The sequence below is a fragment of the Geotrypetes seraphini genome, chromosome 2 (genome assembly GCF_902459505.1).
Source record: "Geotrypetes seraphini chromosome 2, aGeoSer1.1, whole genome shotgun sequence".
NCBI classification, from domain to species: Eukaryota; Metazoa; Chordata; class Amphibia; order Gymnophiona; family Dermophiidae; genus Geotrypetes; species Geotrypetes seraphini.
Window position 1 is genome coordinate 345,709,251 of NC_047085.1, and position 18,275 is coordinate 345,727,525.

The following is an 18,275-nucleotide window of genomic DNA, read 5'->3' on the forward strand; positions in this document are numbered from 1 at the left end:
GTAAGGGTCATGTTTCTTCCCTTTTCATTAGATTTCTTTACACATCCAGGGTGGGTAGGTGGGGGAAGGGAAATGTACATTGAGGAGTTAAATTATTTAATTATAATATTGAAATCACATCATATGTTTTGTATTAATAATTAAGATGAGAATGGGAGTAAATGATTGTTTAATGTAATAATTGTATAGTTATTAGTGCATTTTATGCAGTATTTATGATTTACCAATTGTATTGCACTATCAAAGTTTGAGAATCAATAAAGATTTAAAATAGGCTTTAATAATTAAAGGATTTCTCGTGCTTCCAACTGTCACAGAGATGCAGACTTTGAGGACATTCTAATTTTCTTTGTAAAGCCTCGTGATAGGGAGGAAAACGATCTCTGTTTCAATTTCAGCTAATAACAGGTTTGGATTGCGATTGTTCCCGCCCATTAGGAGAATGGAATCCTCCATTCAGGAAACACGCTAGTAAGATGACACGCCAGAGGAAGGAAAAAGAACTTTGGAACGGGCTGGTTTTTATAACGCTGGGGGAGAGCACCGGAGAGAGCGTACTTCTGTGGATGAACTGCCAGCGGGTGCTATGGGGTGGAAGTGCAGAATGACAATTTCTGGGAGCTCTGGCCATTCATGGAACAGGTAGGGGAGGGGAGTGAGGGATGGGACCTCTGCCCCCTCCCCCCCCCAGCCACTGCACCCGCTCATCATGCAGCTCTCTCTTGCCTCTCTCTTCAGGCCAAAATCCTGAGGATCGACGGAGTGCTCCAGTCCGCCAGCCAGGAGGTGAGCAACCTGCGCTCCGAGCTGACGGTCACCAGCTAGAGGCTGGCCGAACTGAGCGGCACAACCGCGGACCCCACCGTCATGGAGAACAACCAGCACAACACTCAAGATGACACAATTAAAGTGAGCCCCTCGTATGAGAAACAGTAAACAATCCATGGGGGAAAGAGGGGTGTTTATCTGCATCAATGTGCAAAAGTTTGATTCAATGCATAGCCCGTCCTGGATGTGACTCTTATCGTGCAAGGGACATGAAAAGAACATTTTTCATGCACCTCCCCCCACTTCAGATGCTTTGCATGTTAAAATATTGAATTGACATGGAAATTGATGGTCTGTGTGTCTTTCTCCCTTCCAGCCTCGCCAATCTGTGACCAGCTGCAGTAGTTGCTGGTTTTATGTTGATACTGGAAGATTTAAGTATATGTAATACTGGTGCCTAACCGAGATGTTTACATCCCTTTCGTTTAATAAAAGTCACAGATGGGTTTTACCGTAGTTGTGTCACAGATTAGGGACATGGTAAACTGGGTATGAAATGCTATTGTTGTGGTATTAAATGCCTTTAATGCTAGTGTCAGAGCAGATGAAGACCTGCCATGAAATTGCATTTCTCATGTGGATTATAGGTGAAATGGTACGTCAGGGTATGTATTGGATTCTCCCTGAGCTCATGGAAAATCTTCCAGATGATTATGATTGGAATGGCAACTCCTGTCTCCACTGAGATTGGGTCACATCTTGAATATCAAGTTACCTAGGTTGTATAAGGACAATAGAATTTTATTAGACACTTGGCAGATATTAAAATTTATTAATAATTTAACACCTATTCCGATTCATAAATCCACCTGTCAGTCCCTTTGGCTGAACTCCAAGATTCAAATTGGCAGGTTTAAGATCCTTTGGAAGTATTGGATGCAGGTGGGCATATATACTCTGGATGATGTAGTATCAGATGGAAAACTGCTTGACTTTTCATGACTGCAACAAACATTTGGTATTGTTAAGTCTCAAAATTATAGGTGGTTGCAGTTGAAGCAAGCTATTCAGAATCTGAATAATCAGTATAGTTTGCCGGTCCTATGCTTCCAGACAGATTTCCTGGGTCATCTGTGCCCCCTCATTGACGACGCTAACGCGAAACTCAAGTCGAAGGGAGGCTATGGGAGTTTCAAACATGGGGGTTTCTAATAGGGATTGAGATTTCATACAAACGCTGGATCCAATACTTTGCTACCTTCCTCATATTTACTCAAAGATAAGTGATTTTTCTTTTTCCTTTTTGATTATAAATGTCTATATACGGAAGGTTAAGGGACTGGCAGTGCTATGATGGTCCCTGCTTACAACCGGCGCTTGTACTTTTAATAGTACTTTTTGCACAGATCAGTTGGTGACTGAGCACTTCACTTATATTTATTAATATTTATTGGTTTTATACAGAATTTTGTGCACTTGATATAAATTTTTCTTCAATTTGTGTTATAAAATAAACCCACCAGGATGTTTTGAAAAAAACACCCAATTGGGCAGGAAAATTGAATCGAAAAATCAATTCAATAGGCTGAATCGAATCGAAAATAATTTTTTTTCCTGAATCGAGAAGCACTACTGTAAATATTATCAAGGAAGGAGAAAAAACATAGAAGTAAGAGCTGGGAGTCTAGAGGGAGGTAGGCCCCAAAGAGGCCTCCAACAATAATTTATTGTAGTACCTTATCTTGTAGAGAGGCATAAAAAAGAACACACAGAAATTGAATGATGTGAGCAGGAAGGAAGCCCTGGGGTAGTTATTTAATGTTGTACACAAAATAGTATTAGATTGTGAAAGAGCAAAACCATAGGAATACTAAAGTTAACTGTAAAGTAACAGAAAATAAATAAAATGCCTTGTTCATTATAGCATTCTTTAGAATGTTGGTGATCTTGTTTCTTTCACAGTCCAGTGCTTTTGTCTTTGCAAAGTAAGCATTCTGCCTCTCTCCCCCCAAAAAAAATTAGGCCTGCTAGCTCAGTTCTCTGCTAGCCAAGTTGTCTGTGTGCACATCAGTTCTTGGGATGGGATAGAGCAGGAGTAGGGAACTCCGGTCCTCGAGAGCCGTATTCCAGTCGGGTTTTCAGGATTTCCCCAATGAATATGCATTGAAAGCAGTGCATGCAAATAGACCTCATGCATATTCATTGGAGAAATCCTGAAAACCTGACTGGAATACAGCTCTCGAGGACCAGAGTTCCTTACTCCTGTGATAGAGAGAGTGAAAAAGAAAAAATACAGTAGACTGGGGCAAAAAAATAATCTATTTGGGGGGGGGAAAAGCAGTTCAGGTTCATATGATTATTCTGGAACATATACATGAAAGATGACTATAAATGATTTTGAAATTTGAAATATTTTGTTCAAGGAGCTATAAAGATCTAAATTATTATTTCTTTATTGAAACATCTTATCAAAGTAAGACCAAATTAAGGTGCATGCTTAACCAGAGAAGTTGCTTCCTTGAGCATCACCTTAGTTTGATCTCTCTAAGCATCATATTACTTTGCTAATACAGTAAAATCCCAGTTAACCGGTACTCAAGCAACTGGCACTCACCCAACTGGTAAAAATAAAAAATCGTCCTCTCTTCAGCCCCCAAAGCAGCAGCAACAGTGGTACTGACCTGCTAACCCCCCTCCCATCCTCCCTCACTTACACGAAGCAGCAGCGGTGGTGGTCCTGACCCACCAACTCCCTTTCCCTCCCTCTAGCCCTGAAGTAGCAGCTGCAGCAGTCCTGATCCACAATCCCCCCTCCCTCTCTCTAACCCCGAAGCAGCAGCAGTCCTGACCCACCAATCCCCACGCCTTCCTTCCCTTACCTGAAGCAGCAGCAGCAGCCCTGACCCACCAACCCCCCTCCCTCACTCACCCAAAGCAGCTGCGGTCCTGACCAGCCAACCCCCCTTCCTCCCTCCCTCACTTACCTGAAGCAGCAGCGGTCCTGACCAACCAACCCTCCTTCCTCCCTCCCTCTCTCACCTGAAGCAGCAGTGGTGCTGACCTGCTAACGCCCTCCCCCTTATTTACTCGAAGCAGCAACAGCAGCTGGTTAGCAGAGGCATCGCTGTAAACAGGCTGTTTGCAGCCATCCCTGGTAGGGTCTTCCTCTGCTGTGCAACTTCCAATACGGCAGAGGAAAGGCCATGCCGGAGCTGGCTGCGAGTTGCCTATTTACAAGATCCATGTGAAAGGAGGGAGGGTAGACCTGGGGGGGGGGGGAGATGCACCAGAAATGTGTGTGTTGGGGGGAAGAGTCCAGCAGTGGGGAGGGGAGATGGATAGATGCTGGACCCATAAGTGTGTGGGTGGGGGAGGGGAGAGGGGGGTAGAGAAAGTGAACCAGAGGTTGGAAAGCGACAATGATTCCTACAAGCTTTCTGTAGTTGACCCAGAAACCTCCTTTCTGCTCCATCCCACTCTCCTCTAATGCAAATTCCTATTTTGAATGGGATGGAATGTAGCAGAAAGAGGGCTTTGGGGGTCAGGCATATACATCATGTAGGAATCGTTGCCAGTGCTAAGGGAGAAAAGGTGAGAGGGAGGGAGCTGTAAGACCACGGGAGCCTCCCTAACTAAGCCCAGCCACTTTCCCCATTGTCCAGGAAGGCTGGACAGTGGGATAGAGGAAAGAAAGGGCTAGATTCACTAAGCAAACCGATCGTGTACCGATCGGTTTGCGATCCCTTTGTGATCCGATTTCCCTCCGACCCAATTCACTAACCTCTGTCCCGATCATCCTCTGATCCGCGCATGCAAATGAGGGGGAACGGCATTGAAATGATGGCAGGCAGCGATTCACAAATAAAAACCCTGCAACACCGACTGGGCTGACCAATCACAAACAAGCAACTGCTGGAGACCAGTCATTCACAGCTTTCCAACTGCCATCTCTTGCTCTGCCTACTGTCTTTCCCGCTCTCTGCCCCTGACTCTCCTGCTCTCTCTGCCACGATTTTCTCCTGCTGCCCTGCTCCGCCCCAAATCTGCTTTCCTGCTCCTCGCTCCGACTCTCTGTCCTGAATCTGCTCTCCTGCTCCTTGCCCCGACTCCCCGAATCTGCTCTCCTGCTCCTTGTTCCTTGCCCCTTGCCCCGAATCTGCTCTCCTGCTCCTTGCCCCAACTCTCTGCCCCCAAATCTGCTCTCCTGCTCCTTGCCCTGGCTTTCCCCCCACAGTGCGAGCCTGTGGTTTTAACCTGCGGGTTAAAACCACAGGCTTGCTGGGCTAGTAAAAAAGTTAAAAAAAAAAAAAAAAAGTTGCGGCTCTTAGACGCACATCAGGATCGCTACAGAGCAATCCCGGCGGTTGGTTGGGGGTGTGATTCCGATCGCCCTCATTTGCATGAGTGCGATTTGTGAATCAGTCCCCCGGACACGGAATCCATGCCCTTAGTGAATCTAGCCCGAAGAGAGGGAAACTTGTTGGATAAGGGATATAGATGGAAGGGGGAGGTGTTGCATGGAGGTGGGGGAAGAGAGACCGAGAAATGGACAAGAGTGGTTAGGTGAGAGAGATGCAACACGGGAAGCAAAAGAAGGAAAAATATTTGATAAATTCTTGGGAGGAAGAGAAGCTGCAAGGAGGGCAGCGAAGGAGAAATGTTGAACATGGCAGTGGTGGGGTGGGAAGGAGTTGCTGTATGGGGGAGGGATAGAAATATTGGATCTCTTTCTCCTCAACAACGCATTTCCGATCCTATTAACTCTCCTCTTCCCCCCTCTTAAATTCAATCAATTTATACCTCGCTTAATCTATTGTAAATCGCATAGAACTTAACGGTATTGCGGTATATAAACTGTTATTATTATTATTATTATATTAGATCCAGGGGCAAAAGGGAGGGAGGGTGAGATGCAGGACAGTGGGAGGGAGGGAAGAGAGGAGGGCAGGAAGATGTTTGAGGGGGGAGTGGCAAGGAAGGGCCATTAGAAAATGCAAGATTAATGATTACTTAACATTTTTTTTTGTGGCTACTGTTTATGCATCTGAAAGCTAGCTAGATAAGAAGCTTTATATTAGATACCAAACTTTTCCATGTTTTTGTAGCCTGGACCAATGTATGCTTAAGTATTGTAATCATTTTTATGCAGTAGCTGAATGGATAGCTCTAGTTGATTTTGTTTGCTTAGCTGACCTGTGTATTTCTGTGGAGATCTGTTATAAGTTCCCCTCTCTAACTGGCATAAGTGCTCCCCTTAAAGAACCCCAAATGTTGTTAGAAGGTATCTCATAATTTCAGAAGTCGTATTAATTTTGGCATGCTTCTTTTCCTAGCTAGCTCCACATAGGTGGTGCTGTCATGTTGCCATCTCTGTTTTCTGCTTGGGCAAACTAATTGCTGAACCTTCTGCCTATTCCTTTTGGTTGCCTAGCAAAAATTGTATTTCATAATGTAAAATGATAAGAGTAGCTATAAACGAGGTCATCTGAGAAATACAAAGAATCTTCAAAATTTTATGCTTGAGTAGTTAACTCCTTTCCCCCACCTCTTCCTGAATTTTAAGAAATTTAGCTAGAGGGGTGATGATCATTATATATGTCGCTCAAATTCTGTTCTAATCTGGTAGGGGGAGCAGCAGCTCTTGCAAGCTAGTGCAATGAGAAGATGCCACCATATGCTATTTTGTGTTATATCACCATATGTTAAATTTTTTTTCTGCCGCTTTCTGCTGTGCGAATTTAAGTTTTTCCCACTAATTTGATTGTGCGTGATCAAGAAATAATTTAAAAAAAATCTTTTAAAGTCCATCCTAGAGTCCCTCAAAGCCACCAATTACATAAAGCTCCATTTTTCTTAAATTTTTCTGCTATTTTTGCTTAATAGAGCAAATAACTTATGTTTTCACTCTCAGTAATGATACACTGATAAAAAGATATTTTATGCAAAAAAATCTAGCAGTATTTTATGAAATAAACCTTCACTATCTGCAGTTTATTGGGGAAAATAACAGAAATTTAGCATACTACACCAATAGCTAAACAGGTACACTTTGGTGGTATCATCTACCAATGGTGTTCCAAACACTCTTCAGGCCCATATTCTATAAACAGCGCCTTAGCTTAGGTGACTTTTCAAGGTGCCTACCGGTGCCTAAAATAACAGTGCCAGAATCATGTCCATGGAAGCGTTTTGTGATTCCTAATGCCACTGTAGGTATGGCTGACACCAGAAGTGGTGTTAGGCATCATTAAGCACCTCCGTAGACATGATTCACATCAAAGGTAGGTACCAGAAATGTAGGCCTTGAATACCCTGGCCTACATTTCCAGAGTTACCTTTTTCCAAAGGTGCAATTCTCTAGACGGCATATGTTTCACAAGATCAACGGCCGCAACAATAATACCATTTAGAGAATCCAGGCCTCAATGTCTTCTTGAGATGGAATAAAGCCTGCAATGCTGTTCAGCTCCTTGCAACAAGGCCTCATGCCGCACTTGTTACAAGGAGTTAAACAGCATCGCAGGCTTTATCCTGATTATCTCAAGAAGAAATTGAATGCTTCAGTGTTTGGAACGCACCAAAGTGTATATGTTTAGCTATTAGTGAAGTATGTTAAATTTCTGTTCTTTTCCACAATAAAATCTAGATATTGAAGGTTCATTTAATAAAATACTGCTAGAATTTTTGCATAAAATGCATTTTTATCATTATTTGATGACAGGAAAATGCTGTATTAGTTGGGTTCTAAGGATTCTGACCCCACTTGTTATGATAAGCATTTTGGAGAGTCTAGTGTTATTTCTGTACTGATTTATTGTACTTTTATAATAAAACAGACTTGACATAAAATGTCTATTTGGCAGTGTGTCAATGCTGAGTGTGAAAACATAAAAGTTATAGCTATAATACCAAGAGAGTTGCTCCATTAAGCAAAAATACTGTATTTTCTCGCATATAACGCGCGCGTTATACGTGGTTTTTACAAACCGCGCATACCCTTGCGCGTTATACAAAATTTTTTTTACATAGTTTCCCCCCCCCGACGCCCGATTCATCACCTGGAAGGAGCGCTCGCACTCCCACCCCAAAGGACCGCTCGCACCCCCACCCGAAGAACCGCTCGCACCCCCACAGCCTCCCCCCCTCCCCCATGGAGAAGCTGCCTACCTTGTTTCCGGATGCCAGCCCAGCTGCTTCCTCTGCCGGCGGTCCTGCCCCTTCTCAGAGCCCTGTGCTGCGCTGCTTCCTCTTCAGGCGGTCCCGCCCTTTCTCTGATGTCAGAGAAAGGGCGGGACCGCCGGAAGAAAAAGCAGCACAGCAGGGCTCAGAGAAGGGGTGGGACCGCCGGCAGAGGAAACAGCTGGGCTCGCTGGCATCCGGAAACAAGGTAGACAGCTTCTCCATGGGGGAGGGGGGTGAGGCTGTGGGGGTGCGAGCGGTTCTTCGGGTGGGGGTGCGAGCGGTCCTTCAGGGTGGGGGTGCGGGTGCGTGCGAGCGGTCCTTCGGGGTGGGGGTGCGAGCGGTCCTGCGGGGGGGTGAATCGGATGTCGGGGGGGGCATCAGGCTTTCAGGGTAGGGACAGGACTTCAAGGAGGAAAGGAGAGTCGGGGTGGGCGAAAACAGAGTCAGGGTCTCCAGAGGAGAGTCGGGGCGGGCGAAAGGAGAGTCGGGCAGCATGCGCGGTATACGGGTGTGCGCGGTATATAAAAATTTATGTACATAAATATGTGTTTTTTGTGCGCTATACCCGTGTGCGCGTTTTACACGGGTGCACGTTATCTATGTGAAAATACGGTAATAGCAAATTTTAAGAAAAACGAAGCTTTATGTAATGAGTTGTTTGAGGGACCCCAGGATGGGCTTTAAAATATATTTTTTTTAATTTTCTGATCAAGCACAATCAAATTCATGGGGGAAAACTTCAATTTGCACAGTTATTCCAACTTTTAGGTTTTTCTGGACAACCCTACTGTGCATTCATGTGGACTAATACAATAATTGTACTATTTTATCAAAACTGACACAAATAGCAAGTAGGAGGCACGGCAACAGTTCAGTACAGTCACAAAAGGAGGGTTACTACAATGAGGGGGGGGGGTGCTGAAAAGTTCTCAGCCTAACCAACTTCCTAAATTCTGAGCATTATTTTGCCACTGTAGTTGAAGAGTGATATCTTTCGTTAAGTGCCAATTTGCAGAAACGAAATTCAGGGTTTTGACATTGTTTCAGATCATTGATTGAACCATATCCACGTCATTCTCTTCTTGGTTGGACAGAACTTTTCAGCATCTCCTAGTACCTCCCTCTGCTTTCTGACTGCTTTATTTATTTTTAACATTTCTATTCTGCTTAAACCTAAGCGGATTACAATTTACGTTTATACATTGAAAAACATGTGGGTAATTTGCTCTGTTCCTCTATTTAATATATTAGTTAAGGGTCTGAGTCTTCAAGGTCATTTCCCGAAGACACAGAATAGAAGAAAAGACCTGTGTGGCAAATCTGAACTGCTCATTGCTTTCAAGTAGTAGAAAGATTTTGCAAATGTAAAAAAAAGCTGTCTTTCAACTGCCTGAGTACAAGAAAACCATGCTATTTGCAGCTACTTATCTGTTATCTATTTATAGATATGGTGCCTATTCTTCTTGGTTGCTTAGCAAAAAGATGACAGTGGGACATGATTTCTTTCAAGAAGTTATTGAACAGCTACTTAAGCTGTCTGGCATATACCATTAGATTGAATGACCATATACTCTGTTAAATTGTTTTTGTAGATGTGTACTTTTACATTTGGTTTTGTTTTGGGGTAGGTTTTTTTATTAGGTATGTAATTTTTATGCCCTGCCTTGGATAAAGATGGGTTATAAATAATAAATCATAAACAGTGGCAAAGCTTATTAGATCCCTTGCTCTTCCAGTTATGTAGATGAAGTGAGATGCTTATTAAACCTAATGAAATGCAAATTCTCAGTAAGAGCAGACTTTCTTGACCTGTCTATAGTCTGTCAGTGTTTAACAGCTCACTGTTTCTAAGATTTAGAATTATTTATTTTATTTCTATTTATATAATCCGCCTTTATCCAAGGTAGAGTACAAAAAAATCATAAAAAAACAAAACATGTATGACAAATAGCACACAATATAGAAAAAAAGTGTCATCCATTTCAGCCAACCCCACACTAGTCTACAACAGAGGAAAAGCTTGTTTAAGCTTGAGAAGAGGAGACTGCGAGGAGATCTGATCGAGACTTTCAAAATACTGAAAGGATTTGACAAAATGGAGCAGGGAAAGCAGTTATTTACAATGTTCAATGTGACACGGATAAGAGGACATAGACTGAAGCTGAGGGGGGACAGGTCCAGGATGAATATCAGAAAGTTCTGTTTCACGCAGCGAGTGGTGGACACCTGGAATGCTCTCCCAGAGGAAGTAATTGCAGAATCCACCATTCTAGGATTTAAGGGTAAACTAGATGCACATCTCCTTAAGAGTGGCATAGAGTGATTCGGGTAAGGGTAAATTAGATACACATCTCCCTTGAGAAGCATACAGTGATATGGGTACTAAAACTATGCCAGGGTACACCTGGCGGGGCCTCCGTATGTGTGGATCACCAGACTTGATGGACCCAGGGTCTGATCCGGAGATGGCAATTCTTGTGTTCTTATGGTTCTAATCCCCATGTACCAAAGAACATGCCTGCAAAATAAACTTTTTGAATGTAAATTAAAGATAACAACATAAACATTGCCATACTGGGACAGATTGAAGGTCCATCAAGCCCAGTATCCTAACAGTGGCCAATTAAGCCACAAGTGCCTGGCAAGGAAGCATTGAGACCTGAGTTCTTTTCAGTAAATATGTAAAGGTGCTGATAATCGGTGAAGACATTTGCAGTTGTACATCCTGCTCAGTGTTTATATACGTATGCCGATCCAGTCGTTTGCAGAAATCTAGAAAACTGATTTTGCCTCCGCAGAAGGAAATAAATCCTTTCACTTGTACCTGATTAATGCTTTTCTTACTGTTCTCTCAGTCGCTAATGTGAGAAACATTTTAAAAAGGATAGTCTGCAGCCCTGACTAGATTGTGCCTCTCTGAAATTATACAAATCCAGGGTGTGTCCTTCATTCTACAGGCTGAGAGATCAGTGCTGTGTCTGGGTTTATTAATTAGGGCCGAGTTGAACAATATTTATGTAACTCTCCTAAAGAGAGTTCTACATAAAAGTGAAAGATTGAAAGGGCACAAGTTGTCCCTAAAACTTTTCTGATGACAGCTGATGGAGACCTGTGTAAAACTCGCTCCAATTTTGGATGATTGCAAGAAAAACCAAGAGACCATGCTTTTACTGTTCTTGAAAGATGTTCTAGATCAGAAATCTAAAGCCTTTGAAGCCACATCTCAGTATGTGCCTTGTAACAAATTTCAAAGTCATCACAGCTGCATACAGAGGCTATGCCTCCCACAAACTGCTGGCATACTCCCAGTGACAAATGAAACCTCTCTATTGAATTTTAAGAAAGGGTAAATATTTGTAAACATTGTAGATGTGGGACTTTTAAATGGGTATTTCAGATCACACACTTGAAGAACAAGTAAGACAAGTTCTTAGCAGACACCCAAGTATCACCTACTGAACCTTGCAGTGGTGGTATTTCTAGAATTGAAAACAATGTGACAAAGTAATAGTGAGGGAGTGCCAAGAGTAGTAAATGTTTTGTCCTTTTTGTGAAACACATGCTACAGTCAGGGCCGTAGCAAGCTATAATTGTGCCTTGAGCGACTTGCCCTTCATAAGAACATAAGAATTGCTGCTGCTGGGTCAGACCAGTGGTCCATCATGCCCAGCAGTCTGCTCCTGCGGTAGCCCTTAAGTCAAAGACCAGTGCCCTAACTGAGACTAGCCCTACCTGCGTATGTTCTGGTTCAGCAGGAACTTGTCCAACTTTGTCGTGAATCCCTTGAGGGTGTTTTCCCCATAACAGCTTCCGGAAAAGCGTTCCAGTTTTCTACCCCTCTGGGTGAAAAAGAACTTCCTTATGTTTGTACGGAATCTATCCCTTTTTAACTTTAGAAACTGCCCTCTCGTTCTCTCTACCTTGGAGAGGGTGAACAACCCATCTTTATCTACTAAGTCTATTCCCTTCATTATCTTGAATGTTTTGATCATGTCCCCTCTGTCTGCTCTTTTCAAGGGAGAAGAGGCCCAGTTTCTCTAATCTCTCACTGTACAGCAACTCCTCCAGCCCCTTAACCATTTTAGTCGCTCTTCTCTGGACCCTTTGAGTAGTACTGTGTCCTTCATGTATAACAGCCAGTGCTGGATGCAGTATTCCAGGTTGGGAGCGTACCAAGGCACGGTATAGCAGCATGATAACCTTCTCCGATCTGTTCGTGATCCCCTTCTTAATCATTCCTAGCATTCTGTTCGCCCTTTTCGCTGCCGCCGCACATTGCACAAACAGCTTCATTGACTTGTTGACCAGTGCTCCCAAGTCTCTTTCCTGGGGGGTCTCACCAAGTACTGCACCAGACATCCTGTATTTGTGTATAAGATTTTTGTTACCGACATGCATCACCTTACACTTATCCATGTTAAACCTCATATGCCATGTTAGAAACATAGAAACATAGAAATTGACGGCAGAAAAGGGCTATAGCCCATCGAGTCTGCCCATACCAATGACCCACTCCCTGATTCTTACTCTCCTAGAGATCCCACATGACTATCCCATTTTCTCTTGAAATCTAACACGCTGCTGGCCTCAATCACCCTCTGAGGCAGCTCGTTCCAATGATCTACCACCCTTTCAGTGAAGAAGTACTTCCTCGCATCACCCTGAAATTTCCCTCCCCTGATTTTCAGCGAGTGTCCTCTGGTTACTGAGGGCCCTATAAGACTGAAGATATCATCTTTCACCTCTATACGCCCAGTAATATACTTAAAGGTCTCAATCATGTCCCCTCTCTCCCTTCGCTCCTCCAGTGAGTACATCCGCAGTTTTTTTAACCTTTCTTCATACGTGAGTTCCCTGAGCCCCAAAACCATCCTGGTAGCCATTCGCTGAACCGACTCAATTCTCAACACATCTTTTCGGTAGTGTGGTCTCCAGAATTGAACACAATACTCGAGATGAGGTCTCACCATGGATCTGTACAGCGGCATTATGACTTCAGGTTTTCTGCTGACAAAACCCCTACGGATACAGCCCAACATTTGTCTTGCCTTGGACGATGCCTTCTCTACTTGATTGGCAGCCTTCATATCGTCGCTAATGATCACTCCTAAATCACGTTCCACCGTGGTCCTGGACAATGTTTCACCATTTAGTGTGTAAGTTCTGTGTGGATTTTTTTTTGCCTAGGTGCATTACTTTACATTTTTTAGCATTGAAGCCCAGCTGCCAAGTTGATGACCACTGTTCAAGCTGTCTTAGGTCCTGCGTCATAAAGTCAGGCACACTGCTTTTGCCAACTATGTTGCATAGTTTGGCATCGTCGGCAAACAGTGATACTTTTCCTCTAAGTCCTTGGGTCAAATCTCCTATGAATAAATTGAATAGAATCGGCCCTAAGACGGAGCCCTGAGGTACTCCACTCATCACTGCTGACGTTTTGGAGGGGGTACCGTTTACCATCACCCTTTGAAGCCTACCATCTAGCCAATCCCTTACCCATGTTGTGAATGTATCCCCTAATCCCATCGATTTTAGTTTGTTCAACAGCCTGTGGTGTGGAACGCTATCAAAAGCTTTGCTGAAGTCCAAGTATATCACGTCAAGGGACTCACCGGCATCCAGATGACTGGTCACCCAATCAAAGAAGTCAATCAGATTAGATTGGCAGGACCTTCCCCTGGTGAATCCGTGTTGCTGTGGATCACGTAGATTTTCTTCATCTAGAATTTTGTCAAGTTCCTGTTTGATCAGTGTTTCCATGAGTTTGCACACTATGGATGTAAGACTCACCGGTCTGTAATTTCCTGTCTCCGTTCTGCAGCCCTTTTTGTGGAGTGGAATTACGTTAGCTGTTTTCCAGTCTAGGGGTACTATTCCCGTGCGCATGGAAAGATTGAAGAGTACGGATAGTGGTTCAGCCAGAACTTCACTCAGCTCTCTGAGTACTCTGGGGTGTAGATTGTCTGGCCCCATAGCTTTGTACTCTCTGAATAACTTCGTATCGTCTTGCACTTCTCCCCTCCCCCATGATAAATCAGATCTTCAATTGTGAGCTTTGTGCCTTATTCAAAACTAAAAATAAATTGTTTTTCTACCTTTTTTGTTTAGCTATTTAATTGTTCTAATCATGTTGGTCCCAATCTCTGCTTTCTGTTTTCTTTTATCTTAACACTCATGCCAGGGCTTCGTGGCCATTTGTCATTTTTTTGTCTCTTCCTATCATCTTCATCTCCTATACTACATCCATCTCCAGCTATAGGAGGGGCCTTAGGCGCTTGGGCCAATCAGGCCCTAGGATCCTGTGGGTTGGGCAGTGGAGGGGCGGTCCAGCCTCATTTGGACAGAATGCTGGAGGAGCCGTCCAGCCAACTGGGAGGTAAGCCGAAGGGGGTGGGGGGTTTCGTTGGGGGTGTCCGGCAAGAGGGGTTGGGCACCCTCCTGCTGGCGATCTTAGAAGGGCCGTCGGGTGGGGGGTGTCCAGCAGGAGGGGTTAGGCACCATCCTGCCATGATCATCAGGGGAAGTTGGGGAGGGGAGACTGGCCGCCGTTTGTTCGGATTCCAAAGCAGTGTTCGGATTCCGAGACAACATTTACTAAAATAAAAAAAAGTTTGGATTCCAAAATGTTCGAGTTCTGGAGCATTCGGATTCCAAAGTACCACTGTATTAACTTCCTGTAAACCGTGCCGAGTGCTATCTTTATGGAGAGGATGCGGTATATAAACTTAAGTTTTAGTTTAGTTTAGTTCAGTGGTCCAAAAATAATTACAGGAACACCTATAAAACGAATTCCAGGAACACCTGCGAATTTTGAATAACCGTGAATGCGGTTTTGTAGCGGATCGAAGACAAGAGAGGGCAACCGGGGCACCAGCAGGTGTGGGATCATGCTTAGTATTTTCCGACCGCCTCTTCCTGGTACTAAAGTCAGGCTACACCAATCAGGAGCTGCTTTGACACCCTATCTGGCGTGTCAAAGCAGCTCCTGATTGGTGTAGCCTGACTTTAGTACCAGGAAGAGGTGGTCGGAAAATACCGCAAAAGACTGAGTCTGCGATTCGTGAACTGTGAATTTGCGGAGGAACACTATATGATAAGAAATAGTGACACATTTGGGTGGGTGTGTATATGTGTGTTGTTTTGGGTAAACTGATACCAATAAAGAAGTAAATTAATATCTTGGGAATCTGCTTAGATATGTCATTAAATATGGGGCAACAAGTTTTGAACATTATTCAAAAAGGTTATGCGCAGCTTCATCTGCTTTATAGATTGAAACCTCTTCTTACAACGTATGATTTTAGGACAGTGGAATGATTGTTGTTTTTGAGTAGATTAGATTATTGTAATGCGCTGTTTCTGGGATTATCTAAGGTAAAATTGAAAGCCCTACAGATACCAATGAATTTTGCAGCCAGACTGATAGTGGGATATCGAGAACATCTCATATTACTCATGTATTAAAAAGACTACACTGGTTGCCGATTGAACAAAGGATTCATTTTAAAGTACTATCTCTGGTGCATCAAACTTTAAATCGGAAGGTACCTTGTTGGTTTCAAGGTCTATGGGAGATATATAAAGCTGGTAAAGATTTATGATCTGCTGGTAGCATGAAATTAGAATGTCAGTCTATAAGTGAAAATTATGTATCAACAGAGAAGAGCATGTTTACGATTGCAGGGATGTCCCTGTGGAATAAGTTATCTGGCCAAATAAGGTTGTGTGTGAGCATTTGGCTTTTAAGAAATTACGCCTTGAGCCTGTATAGGTATGGCGACTCACAAATGGAAGGTTAAATTAAATTAGATTAAGTCATAGGGGTCCTTTTATCAAGCCGCACTAGCAGCGTTAGCGCGTCGGACATTTCATCACGCACTAACCCCCGTGGCCGGCTAAAAAACTAACGCCAGCTCAATGCAGGTGTTAGCGGCTAACACCTGCGCGGTATTACGCGTGTTAAACCTCTACTGCAGCTTGATAAAAGGACCGCATAGTTATTTGTTGACACTTATTTCTGACATGGTTTAATAATTATTAATCTGAAACTGCTTTATTGCCTATTGCCATAGAGTTTTACTGATTAGTATCGCAATGGGCGACATTTGATGTTATAGCTATATGCATGTTGATATTGAGTTTTTGTTTACTGTATTTGTGTTTTATATTTTATGTATGTTAATTTTGTAAACCACTGAGTTTCTGGTGGTATAGATTAAAAAAAATATATATATTTTTTTTTAATAAAATCTTTATTCATTTTAAAACTTACAATAAGTGTGACAGTAAGTTGAAACATTTTAACATTAAATATAACACTTACTAATCAGCAATAATTCAAATCATATAACATTATCTCCCTCCCTCCCTACCCTTTCATAACAAAATATAAATACCATATGATAAAACGTTTTCCCCTTCATTCCTGTATATTAGATGATAGACTAAAAATTACCCCCCTCCCCATATTTTGAACTTATAAATTTGAGGGAAAAATATATATTTCTTGAATTTTATTTAAGACCATTGATTGCCTTTAGAAAATGGGCACTTTTTCCAACTTTGATAAAGGTGTTTTGTTAATATAGGGGGTGATACTTATGTTAATTTTCCAATTTTTGTTCTCCTAGGTAAATTGTATTTTCTTGATCTGTCCAAAGAGAGGGGACTGACTGTGACTATAAAACGAATATCAACAACTTTCCGTAATTTTGTACCCGAGTGCCTGGTATGCAAGGAACCCACAGAGTGCGAGCAGGAAGTCAACCTAACATCGGGCAGAATCTACCAGCTTTCATTCCTGTGTGATAACTTGGCAAACTTGATGGTAACAGCAGAGAAAGTGATAGGTATGAAGCACATTGTTACATCTTCTGAATATGGATCATCTCATGGATCTGTGTATGGTTCTCTATTTCAAGATGGGTCAGTTTGGCTTTTGGGATAGGTTACACCACGTGTTTTTGTTACACTGAAAGATTCTGATGATTCTTAATGTTCACAGGCCCTGTTTACTCATAATTTATATCTGGCTCTCAAATATCTAATTTGGAATCATTCTCATATTTAAAATGAAAATGTTACTCTCACAATTTGTAAAAGAGATAAAAGGCATTCATTGTTATTTTTAGAAGATATTGGGAAGTACTCCTAACCTTATATATAGAGATTTTAAAAAAATTGAAACACTGATGGCAACTTAAATGAGACTAAATAATATATTCTGCGCCAGCTATGTATGATGCAATCACTAATGCAATCATTAGCAGTAAATTTGACAGACTAACATCATATTTCACATACTCTAACTTAGGTATGAGGTTCATGTTATGCAGAAAACTAATCCATATGGAGATGTCGCCTTGAGAGAGAGGCATCAGGATGCATAATGGCCTGGATAAATGTACTAAAGGCAATCTTTCTTAGAAGAAAACTGAGCAAAAAAAACCTGACTGATGACTGACATAAAGGAAGCTGAATAGGAAGGATTATATAAATATCTAGAAAAGTAGGAAGAAGCAACAATCCAGTGCAAAGATTAGCAAAGGATTTTACAGGAGATAATAAATATCAAAAATTGCTTTAAAATCAGAGTAAGGTAAAAACTATTAATCAGTTAGGAATTCCAGTGCTCTGACATAACTGAAATTGTAGACTTGTCTCAAAGATGTTGAAAAACTTGATGCACAAACAACAATAGCAACACAAAAAACTCCTCCATTCCCACAAGATAATTTATAAGAATCATTGTATACTGCGGTGGTACTATCCTAAAGACAAAGGAGGAATGTAGCTCACAGAAATAGATTATTCATCTAGAACTACTATCGTAGGCCTCCCAGTCCCTATCTTAAAATCATCAATAGAACCAGATTCACAAAAGTTTGAATTATGAAAAAAAAACATCTAGAATCAGCCTCTGAATTAAACTTGGACAAACATTCCTAACAAACCTTTCCCAACTCTATTCTAAATTGAAGGGTTGATGATTGCTAAAAAGGACAAGAGAGAGGCCCCTAGATAACACAGACTTTTCTGCTGCACTAATGTAAACCGCTTAGGTTGTTATAAGCAGTATATCAAGAACCAATAAACTTGAAACTGGGAATATCTAGAGATATTCACCACAATTGATCTACTTGAGCCTGAGACCGAATCTGTGGTTTTTTTTCCCCATGGCCCCTCCTGCCCCCTCTCCCACAGCCTCCTTTTGATTGTCTAGCAGAACTTCCATCAATACTTTCTTCCCTCTATGAAACATCTTTGCTTCTACTCTAGCCACCAGATGATAATTGAAGATACAAAGGTTTCTTTTTATCCATCTT

At 42.3% G+C, this 18,275-nt stretch overlaps 1 protein-coding gene across 6 annotated transcripts in view; it reads left to right on the top strand.

Annotated features, from left to right (window-relative positions):
* CDCP1 (CUB domain containing protein 1) overlaps positions 1 to 18,275 on the top strand; it is a 132,553-nt gene that overhangs the window by 93,511 nt on the left and 20,767 nt on the right. For all 6 annotated transcript variants that reach the window (XM_033930324.1, XM_033930323.1, XM_033930327.1 and 3 more), the window contains exon 5: positions 16,581 to 16,799. In XM_033930324.1, the coding sequence (XP_033786215.1) occupies positions 16,581 to 16,799 (219 nt within the window). The remainder of the gene's footprint in view (positions 1 to 16,580; positions 16,800 to 18,275) is intronic.